The sequence below is a fragment of the Durio zibethinus genome, chromosome 2 (genome assembly GCF_047325235.1).
Source record: "Durio zibethinus cultivar Kanyao isolate XHJ-2024 chromosome 2, ASM4732523v1, whole genome shotgun sequence".
NCBI lineage: Eukaryota > Viridiplantae > Streptophyta > Magnoliopsida > Malvales > Malvaceae > Durio > Durio zibethinus.
In genome coordinates this window covers 8,889,744-8,913,872 of record NC_143163.1, presented here as the reverse complement: position 1 = coordinate 8,913,872, position 24,129 = coordinate 8,889,744, and the positions used below count along the sequence as shown (strand labels likewise).

Below are 24,129 nucleotides of genomic sequence, written 5' to 3'. Positions count from 1 at the left end.
TAACATATTAAAAATTTGTTTCAGGAATTTTTTTTGGAAATTCAATTTAAAAAACCTGAGAATTTTTGGAAGCATAGTTTCAAAAATTTTTAATGGTTTTCGGATGTTAATTTTTGAATTATTTCAAAAACTTTCATGAATAGATTTCTGGTATACAATAATTTTTAATTATCAATAGAGATTAAATAATTTTTTAATACATAAAAATTGATCTTACTATATCATTAATAGATTGATAAATCTATTAATAAAAATCTTTAATCTTTGGTCATTAGATATTATATGTTCAATAATGTTTATAACATTTTATGATTATGATAAACGTTAAATATTTAAGAGATATAGCTTAGTGGAAAAAGGCAATCATGTAAATTGGCTTTTACATCATGTGTGATGAAACGTGATTACTTCATCGTATATGTTGTAGTAATCACTTGCACAAGTATTTTTCACACTAAATGTTTTCTTTTAATTGTATGTTTATTAGAATTGATAAATGTTTCAAATGTTATTAAATGAGTAATGTTTGGTTGAATGATTAGATGTTTTTATTATCGGAATTAAATATCGCATATGTTAAAAAAATTATTTTAAATTCGAATGTGGCAATAAAAAAATTGAAGTAAAAAATTACTGTTAAAAATATATTTTGAATAATTATAATATTTTTCAAAAATGTAATTTTAGATGATTATAAATTTTTTTGAAAATAAATTTTTAGTATAGTTAATTTTTTGAAAATGCATTTGTTATACATTAAAAAATTTTTTGAAAATTCATTTTTAATAATTTACTGAAAAGAGATGTAAAAAATAAAATAATAATTAATTAATAAGTATTTAGGTATTTTTTTTTTGATTAATTTTATAGGATGCAATGAGAGTTTTTGGGATGTAAATACTCCAACCCTGAAAAGAATGATCGGATGCCATGCGGGGAAAGTGTTTGGGGCATCATCATCTTTCAAGCCCTATGTTTTAGGACAAATACGTAAAAATGTTGCAAGTAAATGGCTATCAAAATCCGACCTGCCAGTGCCACCAACTGCACCTTAGCCCGGAGTCTTGGGCAATGCGCAATATCATTCCCCGCCATTACGTTTTCATTTCTTTAGCTATCCAGAATTGCGGATGGCCGATTCGCCGAGTTGGGTGCTTTACGGTTCAAACGGTCAAGCCCTCTTTCTAAACTTCCAAAACACAAAACCTGAGTAGTTTTAGTGAAGACTGAAAAAAATGTCGTCATTTCGGCTCACTCGCGCCGCCTCACGCAACATCCTCAGACCCTTTCTCTCTTCTTCACTCTCTATCCTCTCTTCATCGCAATCTTCCCGAACCACGATTACGAGTCCCCATTTTGGCAACCCATTCACTCGGTTTTCCCATTTGTTTCCCAATTATGAAAATTCTCGTGATCATTCCAAAGTCTCCAACGAAAATCTGTCATCTCTCAGACATGGAATTGCTTGGATATCGACCTCTTCAGGAGTCACGGACAGCTCGAGCAAGGGTGAACGACAGCGTAGTAGTAACAATAACAGGAATGCTGTGGATGTTCCTTCGTGGATTGACGTTTATTTGCCCAGAGGAATTCAACCTTATGCTAAGCTTGCGCGCCTCGATAAACCTATTGGAACATGGTTGCTCACTTGGCCTTGTATGTGGTAAGACTTCCTTTTTCCTAATTGTTGCTCTGTTTGGTTTTGGAATTTGTTTGAAATTTTGTTGCTTTGGCATCAAACTCTTTTAGGTCAATTACACTAGCATCAACACCTGGGCATCTTCCTGACTTTAAGATGATGGCTTTATTTGGTTGCGGTGCTTTGCTTTTGAGGGGTGCTGGTTGTACCATCAATGACCTCCTTGATCGGGATATTGATACTATGGTAACTTTAACTCTTTCTTCAGCTCTTTTCTTTGCAATCTCACTTGTAATTTTCTGGCTTATAATCCTAATATGTCAAAGTTGTGTATATAATTAAGGAAAGTAGGAGTTTGAAGGACCCTAAAATTAGACGGAATGCATTAATTTTCCGCTTATAAATTCTTGTCATGTGCTGGCTCATTATTCCAAAAGTGTGATTATCTGAATCATTTTGCATGCAGGTAGAGCGTACAAAGCTAAGACCTATTGCAAGTGGTCTTTTGACACCATTTCAAGGGATTTGTTTTCTTGGGTTCCAACTACTTTTGGGTCTTGGAATTCTACTTCAACTTAATAATTATAGGTTAGAGTTTTTTCTCATGCCATTGCTTCAGTTATCTTGTAAATGATTTGGACGTCTGCAACTTTACCACAGACCTTTCATGATTTTACATGGGATTTTCCATTCGAATAGTATTGGCTTATGCTTAATCATTGGAATTCTGTTTTATATTATCTGAATTTCACTTTTGTCTTTTCACAATCTCCTTTGAAAATTTCTTGAAATCAATGTAGCTGGTTGGTAAAAGACTTTTGATTTGTAACTGATATTGTTTAACCATTTCTTACAGCCGTGTATTAGGTGCTTCATCCTTGTTGCTAGTCTTCTCCTATCCTCTTATGAAGAGATTTACGTATTGGGTAATGATGTTTTTATATTTATTTATTTTTCTTTCATATATTCAGTACTGTTTATTTGTTTAACTTTGATTCATCTGGTTGATTCAGCCCCAAGCCTATCTAGGTTTGACCTTCAACTGGGGAGCCTTATTAGGTTGGTCGGCCATTAAAGGAAGTCTAGATCCATACATTGTGTTCCCACTATACTTTTCTGGAGTATTATGGACTCTTGTGTATGATACAATATATGCACATCAGGTACAACTTTGTCTCTTGAAAGCTATATGTATTTAATGTTTTTCTTTACAGCTTTTACTGGAGTAAAATCCTAGCTTCAAATGGTCTGTTATTCTGGCCAACATAGAAAAAAGAGAAATGGTCTGTTATTAAGTTTTGAGGAGCTAATGTGCTTCTGTTTAATCGATCTTTTATTTTTTATACTGGATAAACAAGACTGTGGTTATTAATTTTTCATATTTAACTCCAGTTGGGGTTAGTAGGGGTGACAGTTTTTGATGACAGTTGAGGCAGGTCTGTTTCAGATGGTTATGGTTTTATGGGTGATGAGGGTTAATTATGGAGCTGACAATGGCCTTTTTATGAATTCTAACCTTTTATATAAAAAAGATAAGATTATGGCTTCGTTTGATTCATAGAAAATGACTTTCGAAAAATGATTTTTACATTTTTAGGTGTTTGTTTGGTAGAAAATTGACTGGTCAATGAAAAATCACTTACTGGTCAACAGAAAATGAGGCAATTTTTGTGAAAATTATCTTACCCTTTTCGAAAGGAATGAAGACAATTTCTAGAAAAGAGCTGTCTATGAGTGTAACTACTTATTAATATGCTTGAGCATAATTTTACTCAAGTTGGATCTTGTACATGATTTTTTAAACTCAAACGTAATTTGACTCGACCCAAAATATTATTATATTAATAAATAATATTTTTATTTAATTTTACTTAAAAAACTAAAATATTAATATTAAATCTTTTAATATTTTAATTTTAAAAATTTTATAGTTATACTCAAGTAAGATTTTGAACATAATATTTTAATAATAAATAATTTTTAATATTTAATATTATATTAATATTATTTGAAAAAAGAACAGATTTTTCAGAAAACAACCAAACAACAGAAAACATTTTTCATTAACTTATCCTAATAACAGAAAATTTTATCTTTTTCAGAAAATGTAAAGATTTTTTATAAAATGTTTTTTTGAAAGTCAATTTCTACCGAACAACTAGAGCCTATAAATTGAAAGGCAAATTTTTATGCATGGGTACTAGTAGTTCACTGTATTTGTAAGTTTGTAATGCCAAAGAAGAAAAGGAAAACTTGATTTGTTAATAAAATCAACCCTGTTTATGTTGTTTCTTCTTTTTTGTTTTTCCTTCATACACCCCCACCCAAAAGAAAAAAATATCTTCTGTGAGATACATCATCCGTATGAGTTGAAGATTTTGTTTTCCAAAATCTGTTGGGAGTATGAAACCGTAATATGATAGTTGCTTTCTTTGACGTTGATAACTCTTCGTTCAGGATAAAGAGGATGATTTTAAAGTTGGTGTTAAATCTACAGCCTTGAGGTTTGGAAGTTCAACTAAGGAGTGGACTACTGGGTTTGGAGTTGCATGCATAAGTAGTCTTGCTCTCTGTGGATTCAATGCTGACATAGGTATTCTGTTGCTTTCTGTTTAAATTTTGCTAACCTGCAGTTTGCTTATGTTAACCTTTTGTTTTGCTAAGTTTTGTTAATTACTTTTGAGCAGGGTGGCCATATTATGCCTTTCTGGCTGCAGCATCTGCACAATTGGCTTGGCAGATATGGACTGTTAATCTCTCATGCCGTGCTGATTGCAATAGAAAGTGCGTGATAAGTTTAAGTCAGCGTTTGGTTGCAATACTTGTCAAATTTAATCTAATTTGCCTGCAGTTTTGGATGTAAATAGACAAAGTTACAAATTATACACAAGGATCATAAACTTCTTTTTATGCCTACTAGTTGAGAATCCAGAGATTTGCTTTTGCCTAAATGTTTATTTCATTTGTACTCAGTTTGCGGTTTGTGGTTCTGTCTCATTTCTTTTCATTTTTTTCTCTTGGTTACAGGTTTGTGTCCAACAAGTGGTTTGGTGCGCTCATTTTCAGTGGGATTTTATTTGGAAGAGTCTTCTCTTAAAGGTATTCTTAAGATTTTAAAGAAGTGCTTGACAACTAAACACCCTTAAATGGAGAAATCTAAGCAATAATAATAGCTTTGTAGTAGAATTGATTTTGCTGTGTTCTTTTTATGACAACTAATGCTAGGTGGTAAAGACCTTGTTACCTTGAAGCTAGTATTATATTTGGTTTCAAACATGTTTGTTGAATCTCACCTTTTTTATCTGAACCAGGTGCAAATTAGCCTTCCAACCCTTTTGAAGCCACACGCATTTTTTGAGTGATTCTAAATGTTTAGATAAATTTGAAGAGAGGATACAGAATTGGAAAAGAAACTGTGCTATTTTCATTTCAGTGGGAAAAGGAAAGACAGTAAGGAAATTTATTGGAAGTCACTTGTCAAGTTCAATTTTCTTTGATCTTCTTAATTGTCTGTAGTTTTTTCTTTTCTGTTACATTTGGTATTTTAAACCAGAGAGAGAGACAGAGAGAGAGAGATTTTGCAGAAAACGAGTGATGTAACATCCATTTTATGGAGTAAAAGCTATTGTTGTATGAACATTTTTTCTGTTCCTTGTGAATGTTACCAGACGGTATAGAAATGAATTTTTAATGTGGGAAAGAAAAGAATTTACCAAAATTAGTAAATTACCTGTTTCATATCTATCACTGAATTGTTTTGAGAAATCTGAATTTAAACATCATAGTCATTTGAATGTCATCTCTTACGATGATGACATAAATCAATTGAATTAAGATCAATACCAGGATTCTGATTGATGGTTTCTTTCTGATCTACCAAGTACCATTTCATCTCAATCAGAAGAGGAGAGGACCTAATTCCTTAGAATCCATCTCTGGCATCACTCAGTTTTAGCTAAGCCCTGATTTTCCCCCGTTTTCCAATTGTACAATTAGCCAAATTAAACCAACTGGGATTACAACCTGTCTGTTGTGTAGGTTAAATGTCTCTCATTTTTTAAAATTATGTCTCTCTTGTGTCATAACCTTATATGTAAGGTCAAATTTAATCAGTATATCATCCACACCACAATAAGTCAATAACCCTATCAAGATATTGATTATAAAGTTAAAAGAAAAAAATTATTAAGTCAATTTGAATTTGCTGCATCTATTCAATACCGAATTGGAAAAAAAAAAAAAAAAAGGCAGAAAACAAAATTTTATTATAACCTTTTTTTTTGTTTTGAAAATTACAATTTTTTTGGCCAAAATTTGTGTGCAAGGAAATGCACGATAGCACCTGCACAAACTCTAAACAAGGTTTGAGATTACCTATGTTGTTATTAAAATTGATAATTTAAAATAAGCATGAAAATAATATAAAAAATAATAATTTAAAATTTTAAAAAATAAAAAAATATATTTAATATTTTTATCAATATAATTTATAACACATACTTTTTATATAAAATACAATATGAAAATATAAATTTATTGATATTTTTTACATCACGAATATATAAATTAACATGTGTCATCATTTTCTTTGCTCTCTATTCTTTTTGTGTTCAACAACAATACTGTCATCGGCCCTGATTTTATTTTAAGCTCTTTAATTCCTTATTCCCCTTCTTTTAATGTTATATAAATGATAGCAAGATATTGAGAAAAAGGAAATGAAAACTTACTCCATCATAAAAAAAAAAGAAAAAGAAAAAGCTTTTTTGGTTTTCGGTCAAATCAAGCACTTAAACTAGTTATAATAACAATTTCAACTACATGATACATGATATTGTTCTTTTCACAACGTATAGCTCACCGACATTGTTTATACTTGAAGGCTCCCATCATAATATTTTCATGATTTATACAAATTAAGTTGCTTATTTATATTAATCTTATATTTGGTTTTTCAACTCGTTCAAACTTTCTTCATTATAAAAATATAAGTTCTTTTTACAAAGTACCAAGAAAAATAAAACTTATGATAAGATCGTGTATCTTTTTGATATGAGACATACTTTTATGATGGCAATAGTTTGAACATAAATAGTTTGTTGCTCTTGTATTATGTTTTCATTTGCCAAAAAGACATTTCTCCCTTGTTGAAGGATAACAAGCAAAGCATTTCCCATTGTAATATTTTCATGATTTATACACATTATAAGTTGCTTATTTATATTAATCTTTGGTCTTTCAACTCGTTCAAACTTCCTCCATCATAAAGGTATAAATTTTTTTCACAAAATACCAAGCAAAATAGATAATTCCCATTGAAATACAAGATATTATTGCTTTTGTTTACCGAAAAAAGCATTTTTCCCTTTCATTTTTTCTGGTTTCAAAGTTGGTCCTTAACTTCAAATTTCCTCCATTGTAAAAGTGTAAGTTCTTTTCATATAGTACCAAGCAAAATAGATAGTTCCCACTAGGATACAATATATTATTGCTTTCATTTACCAAAAAAAGCATTTTTTTTCTTTTCATTTTATTTTGTTTCAAAGTTATTCTTTCAACTCGTTCAAACTTCCTCCATTGTAAAAGTATAAGTTTTTTTTTTTCTTCATAAAGTACCAAGCAAAATAGATAGTTCCCATTATGGTATAAGATATTGTTACTTTCATTTACATAAAAAAAAAAGAAGCATTTCTCCTTTTCATTTTTTTGATTTCAAAGTTGGTCCTTTTAACTCATTTAAACTTTGTCAATCATAAAAGTATAAGTTCATTTCACAAATTATTAGGCAAAATAATTTGTTACCATTAAGGTACACTATATTGTTGCTTTTGTTTACCAAAAAAAGTATTTCTCCTATTTATTTTGTTTGATTTCAAAGATGATTTTTTAACTTGTTCAAATTTCCTTCATCATAAAAGCATAAATTTTTTTCACAAAATACTAAGCAAAATAGATAGTTCATGTGGGGATACAAGATATTATTGCTTTCATTTACTAAAAGAAAATGTTTTTCCCTTTCATTTTGTTTGGTTTTAAAGTTATTCTTTCAACTCATTCAAACTTCTTCTATTGTAAAAATGTATTTCTCTCATTTATTTTGTTTGCTGTCAAATTTGGACATTCCACTCGATCAAACTTAGTCCATCATAAAAATCTATATTTTTTACATGAAGAAGTTTGTGAGCATAGTTTGTACCAAGCAAAAAGTATCTTAGTGCATGCAAACTATCTAAATATATACAAATCTTATGATTTACATCCCTTTCTATCTCAGTATCATTGTGAATAATTGATTCAAAATATTGAAAATGACTACCTTTAGTATTACCTCATCATCTAACTTAATCACATTGGTACTCGTTTCTCTATAATTACTAAACTTACATTCTATATATTCAGTTTTGGATATACTCAATTTAAAGTCTCAAGACTTTAGTGCATGCCTTTATAATTCTAACTCTGCATTAAGATTATAGACACCGAATTTTATTCGAAATATTTTTAATATAATTAACTCGGACTCATTTATGAACAAGGGCCAGAACCATTAATATAGGACCATTATGTAAACCAATTAAGAATGTCATTTACAACTCATAAAAAGTCCACAAATTAGCCCATTTGGAGGCCCAAAGTTAACTTGAGTCAAATCTAATCGAACTTGGTCAATAAAGTAAAAATTAGTCAAACAAAGTCAAAATTGCATAAAACTTAATCAAAATGGATAAAACCTAGGTTAATTCTCAAAATTTACATCCTAATTGGAATCAATGTAGTTCAAAAGTTAAAATTGATGATTTTTAAATCACTTCAAATTTTTTATTGCACGTGAGAAGTAAAATTACTAAAATACCCCTTAAAGGTATTTAGTAATTTGGCCTTCATGAGCTTGAATTTTCATTAAACTTTTTAGATTTTAATTTCATAATATTTCATGATTTTTTGTGCTTTAAAATCTTGAAAATGAATATGAAAACATTGATTTTTAAGAAAATGACCTAAATATTGAAAACTTTATACTAAGGGTAAAATATTTTTTTCATTTGATTTAGGGGCTATAAAAATCCAATCTTTATAGTGAATAATGTGAACCATTAGATCTCTTATTGAATCTTGATCCAATGGCTAAAGATTGCTTCTTGAAAAAAAAAAAAACTTTGACCATTGAATGAGATTTAATCTAAGGGTGGCTTATATTCACCAAGAAAAAGATTTTTTTTTTAAAATGGTTTTTCTTTACAAAAGAAGGGAGGACTATTGAAGAAAAAAAAAAAAAAAGGTTGCTAAAAAAAGAGGTAAGGTCTACCGAGCAAAAAAATAGATGAGCTTTTTTGAAAAAAAAACCAAAAAAAAAATATAGAGGAAAAAATAGAGTTGGACATGAAAAAGAAAAGGTTTGGGTATGAAAGCAAAAGGTAGAAGAAACTAAGGTAAAAGAGAAAGAAAGAAAGAAAACAAAGCTGCAGCGAGAATGTAAAAGAAAGGTGAAAAACTAAAGAAAATAAGAGAGAAAATGGTAAGAGAAAAGCTGGTAGTTTTGAAATGAAAAAAAAAAGGAAAAACCATAAAAAAAAAAAGAAGGAGGCAATAAAGCCAAAAAAAAGAAAAAAAAGGAACATGTACAAATAATACACAGAGTACAAAAAAATTGGGCATACGGAAGAGAAAAAATAACCAAAAAATACCAAGAAAAAAGAGAGTGACGTGAGCAAAGAAAATAATAGAAGGCATGCAACAAGCAACGAGAGGCATGACAACAACAAAAACAAAAAAAAAAAGAGGTGAAAGGGCACGTTGATCATACCAAGGGAAGAAGGTAACGACCATTTTTTGAACCAAAAAATACCAACTATTTTTGGAGCGTGAAAGGGGTTTATTCTTCCTTTGGTATGTCATATTTATTTTTTTCTTTATACATGCTTTTGATTGTCTTCTTTTAGTTGTATATGGATCATTGATATTAAAAGGAGTTTGTTTGTTAGGTAGGCAAATAAAGTCCAAAATAAGAGCTAATAATGGTTTGCATGGGGATGGATTAAAGCTTTTTGTTGTTCTTTCTCTTTTTTCTTGTTTGATGTTTTTGTGTTATGTTTAGTTTTCATTTTTGTCTTTTGCTTACCATTATTCATATGAGGATGTGTTTTCTATTCAAACTCAAAGACTTAACATTTTTTTTGAAGAAGAAAATGTTTTATAAAACAAGAAAAGAAGTTGTTTGAAGAGAGGGGAAAAGGTAAAGTTTTTTGTTTTGCTTCTAATGTTTGTTTGTTTTTATGTGAGGTTTGTTTGTGGAAGTCGCATAGCTTCAACACCTTTTTGTTTGATTTTGGCTCTTTCCTCTTGGACGTGGGATATGTTCACCATTTTGATAAAGGAAGGATTACTCACACAAGCTTATTTTATCAGTCTTTTTTAAAAAATAATAACAATAATAATTAATAAATACAAAATGCAAATGAAACAAATAATAGTATAAAATTTAGAGTTCTTTTTCCATTATTATTATTATTGTTGTTGTTGTTGTTGTTTATTAGCATTGTTTTTACTAGGGGTGTAAATGATACATTAGTACTCGCAAGCTACTCGGGTTCGATTCGAAAAAAACTCGAATTCGGTTCGATTATTGTCGAGTCGAGCTCGAGCTCGAGTAGCTCGATTTATCGATCGAGCCGAATTCGAGTATTATTATATCTGACTCGAGTAGCTCGCGAGCCTAATCGAGCTTTTATATTTAAATATATTTTTATTATTTTAATTAATAAAATATTTCGAGTCCGAGTTCAAGTTCGAGTTCGAGCATGAATAATCGAATTTTTGTCGAGTATACGAATCGAGCTTATTTTTACATATTAATCGAGCTTAATCGAGCGAGCTCGAGTAGCTCGAATTCGATCACGAATCGAGTTCGAGCTTGAAAAATAAAACTCGATCGAGCTCGAGCCGAGTATCGAGCCCCGAGTTGTGAGTCGAGCTCGAGCTCGAGCCTCTCACTACTCGGCTCGGCTCGGCTCGTTTACAGCCCTAGTTTTTACTAATATATGATATTTTTAGTTTATGTTCTACCTTGGTTGCTTAAGGGTTTTACATAAGTGTTATGTTACTAATTGGCATGTTTATATTGTCCTTAATTATAATCATACATTTTCATCGTTATTTACATTTTAAAATCTTATAAAATATATAATATAAAATATATAATAAAAGTAACAAACTTAGTCTAATCCCTCCCTAGATGTTAAAAGGAATAAAAATTAGATTTAAAAAAAATAATAATATATAGTTCTGCCTAGATGTGGAAAAATTATTAAAATAATAAAAATAAAGTAATAAAAGATACATAAATAATAAATAAATTTTTAACAAAAAAAAATACGAATATATATATATTGCTAGAAAAAAAAATTTTTAAGAAAAAAATTGTAAAAGACGAACTTGTTCCGAAAATCTACCTAGATGTTGGAGATTTTTAGAGAGGTTCATAAAGTTGTAAAATTAAAATAGAAAAGAAAAATATAGGAATATATATATAACTAGAAATTTTCATTTTTTAGAAAAATTGCAACAAGACGAACTTGCTCCAAAAATCTATCTAGATATTAGAGATTTTTATAGAGATTCGTAAATTCTTAAAATTAAAATCCGAACTTACCCAAAACCCCAAACTCATTTTAAATTTCTAAGAGTTTGTATGAAAACCTTTCATGAAGTAATATTTTCCTAAATGTTCCCTAGATGTTGGGGTATTTAGAAAATTTTATTTCATTAAGAATTTTCATATATTTTCACAATCCAAAATAAATTCATTTTGACCACAATTATATAAATACAAAATAATAAAAATAATAGGATAGGATTTTAAATATAAAAATTCGTACTCAAACTCTGCCTAAATGTTGAAGAGTCCAAGTGATCTATTTTTATTTGAAAACTCGATTCTTAAATTTGTATTTAATCATCATTTGCATATATTTCATTTTTAAATTAAATGTATTCATTTATGATGCATATATATATGTGTGTGTGTTTGCTCTAGTTATGGATGCTAAATATTAATTATATTATTTTTCATTTTTTTTACTACATAAAAAGTTTTTTAAAGATTTTGTAGTTTTGAACAAATAAAATTAAAATAGCATTATATGAAATATAATTGTTGGTAATCTGCCTAGAATGTGAAGAGTCATCAATGATTATCATTTACAAAGAGTGTTATTTTATTATTTTAGAATGGATGTTTTGATAAATCTTACATGAAAAGACTATATTCTAATTCTACTTTTATGTTGAAGACTTTGAAGGTATTTCTTTAATTTAAAGATTTTCATAATATTTCTAAATGATTTTTTTAAAACTAATTTTATTTCTTACAAACAAAGGGAATTATAAATCTTAAATGGAAAGACTATCTTCGAATTCTACCTTTATACTGAAGACTTTGAAGGTATTTATTTAATTTAAAGATTTTCATAATATTCCTAAATAAATTATTTTTTTAAAACTAATTTTATTTCTTACAAACAAAGGGAATTATAAATCTTAAATGGAAAGACTATCTTCGAATTCTACCTTTATACTGAAGACTTTGAAGGTATTTCTTTAATTTAAAGATTTTCATAATATTTCAAAATAAATGATTTTTTCAAAACTAATTTTATTTCTTACAAACAAAGGGATTTATAATTAAATTTCATATAAAAAATTATTTTTATCCATATTACAAATAGCGCATAATTAATTGATATCAATTTTATAGGTGTTATAGAGGTGCTAATCATTCCCCCTATATAACTGATTCTTGAGCCCAAACTGTTTTTGTATACCAAAGTTATTTTTTAATAAATCTCTAAATTTGTTTATTTTGTTATTAAAAAATAAGATTTTTGGGTGGTCAATTACATCCTAAAAAAGATTGGTGGCAACTCTCTTTGTTCTTCACAATTTTTAAATTTTTACGTCTAACGATTGAGTCTTCGAATCGATACATTATGATAAAGATTATCACTAGTTTCAGCAACTAAGATATATCATCGGCAAATAACATACACCATGGTACTTTGTTTTGGATACATCTAGTGAGCTCGTCCATAACTAATGCAAAAAAAAAAAAAAATGAACTTAGTGCCGAGCCTTGGTGAAATCTTGAAGTAATGATAAAGCTATCAGTCATTAGAACTCTTTGATATATATATTTACTATGTTACTATACTTTAAGAGAACTCTTTTTTTTTTTCATTAAGGCTCACTAAAGCACCTATTAAAAAACTCTATCATATGCTATGTTAATATATTTTAAAGGAACTCATTTTTTCATTAAGGTTCACCAAAGCATCTCTTGGAAAATTTTATTGTATGTTTTCTCCAAGTCGACAAACTTTTAAAGTATAAACTCAAAAGCCTTCAACAATAGCCTTTGTTGTGAAGCATCTTAGTATAAATTCACATTGATTTTCAAAAATAATGACTTCATGTCACTATTAAAAATGATATTAAAAAATTATTAATTAAATATATATATATAAAAAGAAATAAAAAGGGCTAAAGTTAAAAATTAAAAAAGATCATTGACTGAAAAAGATCATTGACATACCATTGGTATCAAGTAGGTTAAATAGAAAAAATATACTAAAAAATATTTATTAAGTTTTTAAAAAGAGAAAATTTAATATCAAGTGGTTGTGATAAAAAAAATTAAAAATCATTATTAAATATTTAAAAAAATAAAAAATTAAAAAATACACATGAGACTTAATTAATAAGAGCAAGTAAGTTTAGGAAAAAAAATAAAAGAAAAAAAAGGGAGTTATTAAATTTATAAAAAAAAAGAAAAAAAAATTCCATTAAAAGTGGGTCCTACAACATAAAAATTAAAAAATTATGAAAGTACATAAAAAGTTATGTGTCCTATGAATAAAAACAAAAAATTAAAAAAAGAAAACTCATAAAAAAATATAAAAATTTTGAAATTTGAAAAAAAAAAAAAGAGAATGTCGATCCCACTCAAAATTAAAAGTGTGCCCATAACATAAAAATTAATTAAAATATGTTATAAAAATATTTTTAAAAAATAAAAAATACTAACATGTGGGACCCATTATAAAAAATAAAAAGATCTAAAATGTGAAAAAAAATTAATAATGTTAGTTATTAAAAAAATTTCAAAATGCAAAAGAAAAAAAAGTTCAAACCAACACATGTCGCATAGTGCAAGCCATACATTACAACATTTATATAAAAGATATATATTATAGGTTAAAATGTATCATAAGTTTTTGTATTCGTCGAATTTTAAAATTTTAGTCCTTCTAATATAATTGAAAGGAATTTAGTCCTTATATTATTATTTTTTAAGAATTTCAGTCTGAATGTTCATAATGTTAAATTTTATTTATTAAATTACTAACATGGCTTTTTCATTGGTTCTTAACAATGCTGACATGTATTACAATAATGGTTACGTGGACTACTAAAAATCCACGTTAGCATTAACACATTATCTCAAAATTTACTTAAAGTTAATAATATCATTAAAAAAAATACTCTAAAAACAAAAGAAAAAAAATATTGAAAACTTGAAACTTAAAGAAATTTTTCACACTTGAAAAATCTCCAAATCTTTAACCTTAATCAGAATCCCATTTGAAAAAATCCCTAAATTAGAAGAAACACCAAAAAAATAAAGCTTACATATGTAACAAACATAAATAAAACCTAAATAAAAGACTATACTATAATAACAGATCAACTAATTGAAAGAAGCTACAACAGGAAACTACAATTGTGAAAATGAGGTTCACAATAAAAGCTGGAAAGCAAAGGCAGGCAATGGCAGTAATAACTCTAGTGTGTCTTTGTAAAACTAAAATTGGCAGCCCATCTGACAAGCACCACTGTATATCATAAAGAACAAATTAGTTATCCAAGAGTAGGAAGAGTAACATCTTGCAAAGCAAAGTAAAGCATTCTTACAACTCGAATCACAAAATCATTTGAAGTAGAAGCCACCAAAACATTTAAAAGTTGTTTTAGATTTAGGGACTTTTTCAAGTGAGATTCTTTTCAAGTGGGATTTATTTGGTGTTTATTCTAATTTTGGATTTTTTAAAGTGGGTTCTAATTAGGATTGAAGATTTGGAGATTTTTCAAGGGCAAAAAATTTCTTTAGGTTTCAAGTTTTCAATCATTTTTTTTTTGTTTTCAAAGTAATTTTTTTAATGATATTAATAACTTTAAGTAATATAGGAGATAATGTTTTAATGCTAACATGGATTTTTGGCAGTTCATCTGGCCATAATTGTAATACACATCAGCATTAACAATGTTAAGAACCAATGGAAATGCTATATTAGTAGCTATGTTAATCTTTTAATGGATAAAATTTAACACTTTTAACGATTGAACTGAAATCCTTAAAAAATAATAATATAAAAATTAAATTTCTTTAAATTATATTAAAGAGACTAAATTCTTAAAATTCGATGAGTACAAGGACTTATGGCATATTTTGACCTATATTATATGGTGGCTTAGGGTAAAGCACTATAAATGTGCTATTGACCCATTTTTGTTTCTATAAAAAACTAACTTGACTTGATTGATATTGATTTTTTATAAAAATGTTTATATCAAATGGAGATGGATAGAAACCTATCGAATGTTTATTGTTTTATCATCCTTATCAATCGATTAATTTATTATAAAATTAATCTAATTAAAAAAAATGAAAAGAAATAAAAGATAGAGGCCACGTGAACACCTTTGTTGATATTATTTTATTATAATATTTTTTTAATAAAAAAATCGAAAAAGGAAAAACTATAAAAAAAACAAAAAAAAAGGAAACAATCACTCTATCAGATCAAAATCAATCAGATATAAATTGTTATGTGATCCCCAATTTATCAGTTTCTTTTATTATAAAATTTATATAACTTAAAAAAAAACGACAACAAAAAACCAACCACATAGACACCTCTATTGGGTTTTTTTAATAAATTTATTTAATTTAAAAAAAAAAGTAAAAGAAAAAAGAAATATAAGTTGTCACATCAACCTTGAATGAAGATAAAACAAAAGTTGAAATAAGAAAAATTTATATAATAGATAGATATATGGATTACATCTAAATAATATAAAAATATTATATTTTTATTAAATTAAAATATTAAATAATAACTTTATTAATATAATACATATATATGATAAATAAATAAATATATATTTATATATATTTGGAGTAAAACGGAAGATCTTAGATTTGCATCTAATCCAATCCTATTTGATATGAGTTATTTTATCATATCCACATCCATTGACTTTTTTTCTTACAAGAATTATCTAATTAAATAAATTCATTTTTTTAAAGGAAGTGGTAAAAAAAGAAAAAAAAAAAAAAGCTAAATGAGGCTGATATGTGAATTTATTAAATGAAAATATTAAATAATAAATTTATTAATATAATACATATATATAAATATAAAATTAAATTAATAATAAAACATATATTTATTTATAACTTGAGGGGACAAAATACCTTAAATTTGCATCTAACTTGACCACAATCTTCCAGAAAAAAACTTGATTTGATCCCAAATTAAAAAAAAAAAAATGCTCCCATAGTTCTAGATGAATGAAATCTATAAGATATTAATTGTTTAATCATCCATACTTCCATTTGATATTTTTCTTCAAAAATATATTTTACCAAATTTTGTTGCAAAATTTATTTAATTAAAAAAAAAAGGTGAAAGACAAAAAAAAAAAGGCAATTGGTTGGCACATGAATGCATTTGTTAATTTTTCTTAAATGAACTAATTAAAATGAAGAAGAGAAAACTTTAAAAAGGAAAAAAGCCAAAAAGCCAAAAAATGAAAGAAAGTTGAATTGTCACATACATCAGCTATGATAAGATTCTCTTGAAAAATTTATATAATGAATTTAAAAAATAATTTTAAAAAAAAAGCAAACACCAAAAAAGAAAAAAAAATCAAATCAGGTCATTGACACATCAATTAATATCTATTTCTTAAAAATTATAAATTTAAAAAGGGATAAATAACGAAAAAAAATATTTTTTAATAATAATATCAAATAGGTCTCACATTTAAAAAAATTAAAATATTTAAAATTATTGATTAAATAAATAATAAATAAATAAAACATAAATAAAAAAGAGATAAAAAAATCAAATGGTTTGACACTTTGTATACCTTTGATATTAAGGGAATCCAAAAAATAAAAATAAAAATAATTTATTAAATATATAAAAATTAAAAAAAAAAAAGACATGCTGATATTAAGCAAGTCCAAGAAAAAAAATTAAAATATTAAAAATAATTTTTAAAGATTTAAAAAAATAAAAAAGAAAAAGTAAAAAGATGATATCAAGTGAGTACAAAAATAAAAAAATTAAAATTTTTTTATTAAATATAAAAAAGAAAAAATTGAAAAAAATTAGGTGCTAATACATAGCATCCTTTGAAATATATAAATATATATATATAACCAAAAAACATAAAATGAAAAAAAACAAGAAAAAAACCCAAGTGCCGACGGGTGTACCTCCCATATGCAACATTTTTATATAATATTTTGTTGAAAATACAAGTCAAACCTGAAAACTATATCCCTTTTATAAATAATTTGAGGAGAAATCTCCTGTTGTCCTTAATAAAGAGGACAACCAATAAGAAATCAATATCAAGAGAGACAATTTCGTCTGTTAGTTGGATTAGCTTTGAATACATGAACGTGCGATGGAATTAACTATGTACCTCATGTTTTCCACGAAAGTGGCGGATATAATAAAATTTTATGTTTCTTAGTGAATTAAATAAATAAAAAGAAAAAAGAAAAAGAAAAATTTTAGTTTCAGTTAGAATTCTCTTATTGGTAAAGAGGACAACCAATAAGAAACAAACATCAAGAGATACAATTTCGTCAACTAGTTGGACTACCTCGGCAGACACGAACGTAGGGAGGAATTAAATATGTACGTGTCAACCTAGTTAAAGTCCTCCTTGAATTCGGATGCTTTCAGATTCTTTTCCAATTGCTCAACCTTAAAATTGGTTGTGCCTTCCGGTATCTGTTGTACTATCAACTCTCTCAGCCATTGGATCACTGTATATAGTCACACATTGCTGGATTTTACCATTAATTCCGTAGGATATTTAAACACTTTGGGATCTCCTGGGATTCTTGAATTTCTTCAAAATCTTAAAAGTATCGAAGAGCAAGAGTTTTTTCTACGATGGAGAGATCAAGAGAGCATGAAGAAGAGTGGGAAGAGAGAGCCGTAGGCCCTAATAATGAAACAACCGATACAGTTTTCGTGGAGGATGCTTTCAAGAACATGGAAGTGCCCTCATGGACCAAGCAGATAACCTCGAGGGCTATGATGACTAGCCTTTTTTTGAGCCTGGTCTTCAACTTCATTGTTTGCAAGCTTAATCTCACCACCGGTGTCATACCGTCTCTCAACGTTGCTGCTGGTTTGTTGGGTTTCGCGCTCGTCAAGTCATGGACTACCACTCTTGCAAAGTTTGGATACTTGAAACAGCCCTTCACCAGGCAAGAGAATACTGTCATCCAAACATGTGTGGTCGCCTCCTCGGGGATTGCATTCAGCAGTACGTACATGTTTAAACTTAAGACTTAGGTGGCTTCTGCCTTTGTCACTCTTTTTCTGATCTTTTTTTTATTTCTATTTCTCTTAATATTTTGTGCTAAGATCTGCGAATCATGTTTTAAAACCATATTTTAAGGTCTTTGATTGGATAATATTTGTGATTGTTTGTCATATCTGTAAATTAATTTGGTCTTTTAAAAAAAAAAAAAAAAGGTGGCACTGCAACATACTTGCTGGGAATGAGTCCGCTTATAGCAGGTCAAGGAGACAGTGGAAATACGCCAGAGAATGTGAAGAAACTATCCATTGGTTGGATGATGGGGTTTCTCTTTGTCGTCAGCTTTCTTGGCTTGTTCTCTATTGTGCCCCTCAGAAAGGTTAAGATTTCTTCAGTCTTTCAATTTTTTTTTTTTTTTTACAAAGAAATGGTAGAAGATAAGGTAAGGGAATGGCTACATATGTTGAAATTTAAATTTTAAATTTGTTAGATGCACTCATGAATTAATTAAACAAAAGTCGGAGTTCATTTAATTCTTAGAATATTTACGTCTATTATACTAGAAATATTCTTCAAATTCAAATCCAGCAAGATTTAAGTCACAAATTTTTTATTATTGCTTCCAACCAAACTGTTCCTAATTTCCAGATAATGATCACGAAATACAAGTTAACATACCCCAGTGGGACGGCAACTGCATATCTAATCAACAGTTTCCACACGCCTAAAGGTGCCAAGTTAGCCAAGTGAGTACATTTGATCACACCATTCTAATTAAATTTACCATCCTTGATTTAGGCCGGGGTGCCTAGTTTTAGCATTACACAAATTGTTTCTCGCTTTATTATATGATTCTTATATTTTGTATTTCATTTTCATGTTTGTTTGTCCAGAAATTTCTTCCTCACTAATTGTTTCTCTGATTTTTAATGACTTTTGTAGGAAACAAGTTGCGATTCTCTTCAGAAGCTTTGTCTTTAGCTTTGTATTCGCCTTTTTTCAATGGTTTTACACTGCTGTTGATGGCTGCGGATTTTCTAGTTTCCCAACTTTTGGTCTTCAAGCATACGACGAGAGGTATTGGTCTCTTACTAATTCAACTTCACTAACATTAGATTAACAATTTTATTTATTTTTCATTTTTCCAAGAAACAAATAAAAAAATAATTTTCTTTCCTCTCATTCATTTTTTCTTTCCTTACTTTTTTTTTCCTCTTCTCTTCATTTCTTCTTCATTTTATACCAGACGTAGTGTAAGAGTTCTAGCGCTTGTGATGTAACATAGATGCTTAATTATGACTTGAGCAAAAACTAATGATAGTGTCTGATTGGCAAAAATGAGACTAAAAAAATAAAATTTAGCAAACTTGATGAATTTGTTATTGGTCTTTAATTTTATGACTATAAATTGATTATCAAGATCGAATGTTACTATATGATAATTTCATTGTCTCATAGGTTCTACTTTGATTTCTCATCAACATATGTTGGAGTCGGGATGATTTGCCCTTATATGGTGAATGTGTCTTTGCTCATTGGAGCCGTTATCTCATGGGGAATCATGTGGCCAATGATTGAGAGCAAGAAAGGCACGTGGTATAGGTCTGATCTAAGTCCAAGCAGTCTCCATGGCATCCAAGGATACAGGGTATTTGCTTATGTTTTGCGGTTTTCAATCACAATATCCCCCATCCATCCTCTTTCCTTTGTTATTTTTGCAATATTTTGCGTGTTCTGAATCTGATTTATACAGCAAGGTCATTTCGTTGGTCTTGACAGGTTTTTATTGCTATTGCTATGATGCTCGGAGATGGGCTTTATCATGTGCTCTTCATGCTAATCAAAACCATACTCAGCCTCATAGCCAAAAACTCAAGCAACAAGGACTCGTCTGTTATTACCCCTGATGTTACTGATCAGGATGCTCAGATTGCAAATTATGATGAACGCAGACGAACAGAATTCTTCTTAAAAGACCAGATTCCAAATAAAGTAGCTATTTCGGGCTACATTATCCTGGCCATCATATCCATCATTGCAGTTCCTTTCATCTTCCATCAACTAAAATGGTACCACATTCTTGTTGCTTATGCCATTGCACCTGTATTGGCCTTTTGCAATGCCTACGGTTGTGGTCTCACAGATTGGTCTCTAGCCTCCAACTATGGGAAATTGGCCATCATCATTTTCAGTTCATGGGTTGGCCTTGAACATGGTGGTGTCGTTGCTGGTCTTGCATCTTGTGGTGTGATGATGAGCATTGTTTCCACAGCATCTGATCTCATGCAGGACTTCAAAACAGGATATCTTACCCTTTCATCTCCTCGCTCTATGTTTTTCAGCCAAGTAATTGGAACAGCAATGGGTTGTTTCTTGACACCATTAGTCTTTTGGTTCTTCTACAAGGCTTACCCAATTGGTGACCCCAATGGCACCTATCCAGCACCCTATGGTCTCTTATATCGTGGAATTGCGCTTCTTGGAGTCGAGGGTATCTCTTCCCTTCCCAAGAATTGTCTGAATCTAGTTATTGGATTCTTCATTTCTGGATTTGTCATAAACTTGGTTCAAGAGTTGTTGCAGCGTTATGAGACCAGATATCAGATTTATAGGTTTATTCCTAGTCCAATGTGCATGGCCATCCCATTCTACCTTGGTGGTTACTTTGCAATAGACATGTGCATCGGGAGCTTGATTCTCTTCGTGTGGGAGAGGAGGAACAAGCAGAGGGCCACTGACTTTGCACCTGCTGTGGCATCTGGCCTCATCTGTGGCGAATCTTTGTGGAGTGTCCCAGCTGCTATTCTAGCAATTCTTAATGTCAGGCCTCCTATTTGCATGAAGTTTCTATCTGCTAGTGTGAATGCCAAGGTGGACAAGTTCTTGGATGGAAGCTAAAGTCCCCTTCTTTGTTTCTATTTGTATTTGATCCACGTTAAAATGTGTTACGTACATAATGCAACAGCATTGGCAGCAGCCAGCTGTTCTTTCAGGAGTTTATAGGATTCATAAGGTTTGCAAAAGAATTAAACTGATGTCTAGCATGTTATTTCTGGCAGTATATTCGTACTTATATATAGTGAATCCTTGCAATTGCACAAAATTGCAATTCGAAAAAATCGTAAGTGAAATGTTTCAATTATTTCTTTGTTTTATTGGAGTTTGATAGTTTGCTGTTATTTATCAGTTGGCATAGGTCATCGTCCAGCTCTCTTTCATTGTTTTATACAGCGTGGTCCCTCGCTTAATTATGCATTTGGTAATTTCTAATTTTTCTTAGGGGCATATTTTGTTACAATTAAAGAAAAAAAAAAGGAATAAGAATATTGTTGTGAAGTCTCCTGCGAGACAAAACAGCCTCGATCTATATAGCTCTAGAAAAAAAAAATCTCGTATAAGGGTGTAATTGAGTCGAGTCGAGCCGATATTATAAAAAGCTCGAACTTGAGCTCAACTCTCAACTCACGATTCAATATTCGGCTCGAACTTGATCAAGTTTTATTTTCTTAACTCGAGCTTAATTAGTGATTGAAATCGAACTACTCGATTAAGCTTGATTAATATATAAAAATAAGTTCGATTTTTATACTTAACAAAAACTTGATTATTTGTGCTCGAGCTTAAGCTCGAGATTGAGATCTTTTACAACTATTTTTTATCAAACCTAATAAATATTATATTTTCAAGATAATAACAATAATAATCGCAATAACAATAATAACTTACACAACAACTAAATCCAAACAAATAAAAGTTTCATCAATGATTCAAATACAACACACAAATAAAAGACATAATGAAACTTAAAAATTAAAATCCTAATTGAAAGAAATTAAATATCCAAGCAAATAAGTCTACAAATAAGTTACAACAAACCAACAACAATACATATGCTGCTTTCATAATATTATGTCTTCAAATGAATATTGGCTCATATTGTTTTTCAACAAACCTACACAAAAGAATAATTACTAAAGAAACAAATTATAATTAACAATAAATATAATAGTAGAAGCACCCATGTAAAAAAAAGATTAGATATTATTACAATATCCAAGCTAATAAGTCTACAAATAAGTTACAACAAACCAACAACAATACATATGCTGCTTTCATAATATTATATGTTCAAATGAACATTGGGCTCATATTGTTTTTCAACAAATCTACACAAAAGAATAATTACAAAAGAAACAAATTATAATTAACAATAAAGATAAAGGTAGAAGCACCCATGTAAAAAAAAGATTGTGATATTATTACAATGATCAATAACTTTAAATTTTTAAAATTAGCATCAACATGGATTGTATTTTGTCAATTGTCTTATAATCAAAGCAGAAAAATATAGATAGTGTCTTGTCAATTGCTTTAACATGAGTTTCTGTCATTAGTTAACCTATGATTCGTAAACTATAATGCAAAAAGCTCAATCTAGACTAGCTACCACCTATTTTTCTTTAGTAATGTTGTGACAAATTAAAGGTATTTAATAATAATATTTCATACCTATATAGAAGACATTAGATATCCTCACTGTAGGAGATTTTGAATGCAATCTCAATTGATTTCTTCTTTTTCTATATAGATAAAGTAACGAAAAATAGTAGTTAAAATTATATTAAAGCAATGTAGTTACCCAATAACAAAATAATAATAATAAAAAAACTCACTTTGTTCTTCTTCTTCTTCACTCTATAAAGATTTCGACACCAATCTCCTCCACAAAGTAATGCTTGCACTGTGTTAGGAGTTAAAGAAGCATAATAAGTATTAATAACTCTACCTCCTACACTAAAGGCAGCTTCTAAAGCCACTGTAGTAATAAGAATAGCAAGTATATCTCGAGCCATCTTGGATAAATACGGTACTTCAAAGTGCTCACTTTTCACCATTTCAAAGCATCAAACTTAGTGGAATCTCTTTTACAAATAAAACAGCCCTCAGCTAGGTAAACATCTAGATCAAATTGTTATGGTTGAACAGTTTCAACTGATTTTAAATAATTTGTAAATTCAAACCAACCAAAAGAAAAAGCTTCTATATTCATACCACTAATACCACTATCATGCACTTGAGTTTCAGCACTATGCTCATTTTCAATTGATACTCATGAACATATTCCTCATAAATCTCATAAAGAGTATCTTGAACTCTAGCAATATTTTCTCTTACTTCTCTATCAAGGTACATTCGAGGAAAGCAAAACTCAACCACTATTATTTTGCACCTTGGATCCAAGATAGCTGCTATAGCCATTAACATATTACGTTCTCCCCAATACTTATCAAATTTACTTTTCATGTTACAAACCTTTGCTTGAACAAATTTATTTTCATCATTCATCCTTTTTATCAAAGAACTCTTTCACACGATAAACTTCATTCAAAAATAGGTTTGAAGTTGGATAATCACTTTCAAAGATAATTTTAGTGGTTGAATTAAAAACTTCTAAAATCTTACAAACTTTCTCCACATTTTTCCAATCTTCATGACTTAGACAACATTCGTAATAAGATTCTCGTTCTTTGAGTCTTGGAAACATTTCTTTGAATTTGATTGTAGTCGACAATATCTAGAATGTTGAATTTTAATGTGTTTTACAATCGAGAATGACTTTTCTATCAGGCAACTGTAACTGTTGTACTATGTCAAAAAATGAGTTAAGTTTTGCCTTATTCTGATTAATAAAACTAACACTTTCATGAGCATCACCAATCATATTCTTAATCTCAAAAAGATATCTTGAACCATGAGATTTAAAATGTGCGCACAACACCGAACATGAAATAATTTTTCTTCGTAAAATAACCTCCTATTTCTTGAAAATGTGTCTTTAAGAATTTTAATCACCACATCATTGC

The 24,129-nt window shown here is 29.0% G+C and overlaps 2 protein-coding genes across 2 annotated transcripts; both read left to right on the top strand.

Moving 5' to 3' along the window:
• The first annotated feature begins 895 nt into the window (after positions 1-895).
• Positions 896-5,381, top strand: LOC111309232 (4-hydroxybenzoate polyprenyltransferase, mitochondrial-like). Its single transcript, XM_022908224.2, has 9 exons — positions 896-1,663; positions 1,750-1,885; positions 2,106-2,227; positions 2,496-2,565; positions 2,653-2,802; positions 4,097-4,232; positions 4,327-4,423; positions 4,667-4,738; positions 4,951-5,381. The coding sequence occupies exons 1-8, from the start codon at positions 1,236-1,238 to the stop codon at positions 4,734-4,736; spliced, it is 1,209 nt and encodes a 402-aa protein (XP_022763959.2). The 5' UTR covers positions 896-1,235; the 3' UTR covers positions 4,737-4,738; positions 4,951-5,381.
• Positions 5,382-17,412: 12,031 nt separating this feature from the next.
• LOC111309231 (putative metal-nicotianamine transporter YSL7) lies at positions 17,413-21,412 on the top strand. The gene is made up of 6 exons (XM_022908222.2): positions 17,413-18,268; positions 18,481-18,644; positions 18,914-19,011; positions 19,208-19,342; positions 19,724-19,913; positions 20,045-21,412. The coding sequence occupies exons 1-6, from the start codon at positions 17,890-17,892 to the stop codon at positions 21,161-21,163; spliced, it is 2,085 nt and encodes a 694-aa protein (XP_022763957.2). The 5' UTR covers positions 17,413-17,889; the 3' UTR covers positions 21,164-21,412.
• The last annotated feature ends 2,717 nt before the right edge of the window (positions 21,413-24,129 follow it).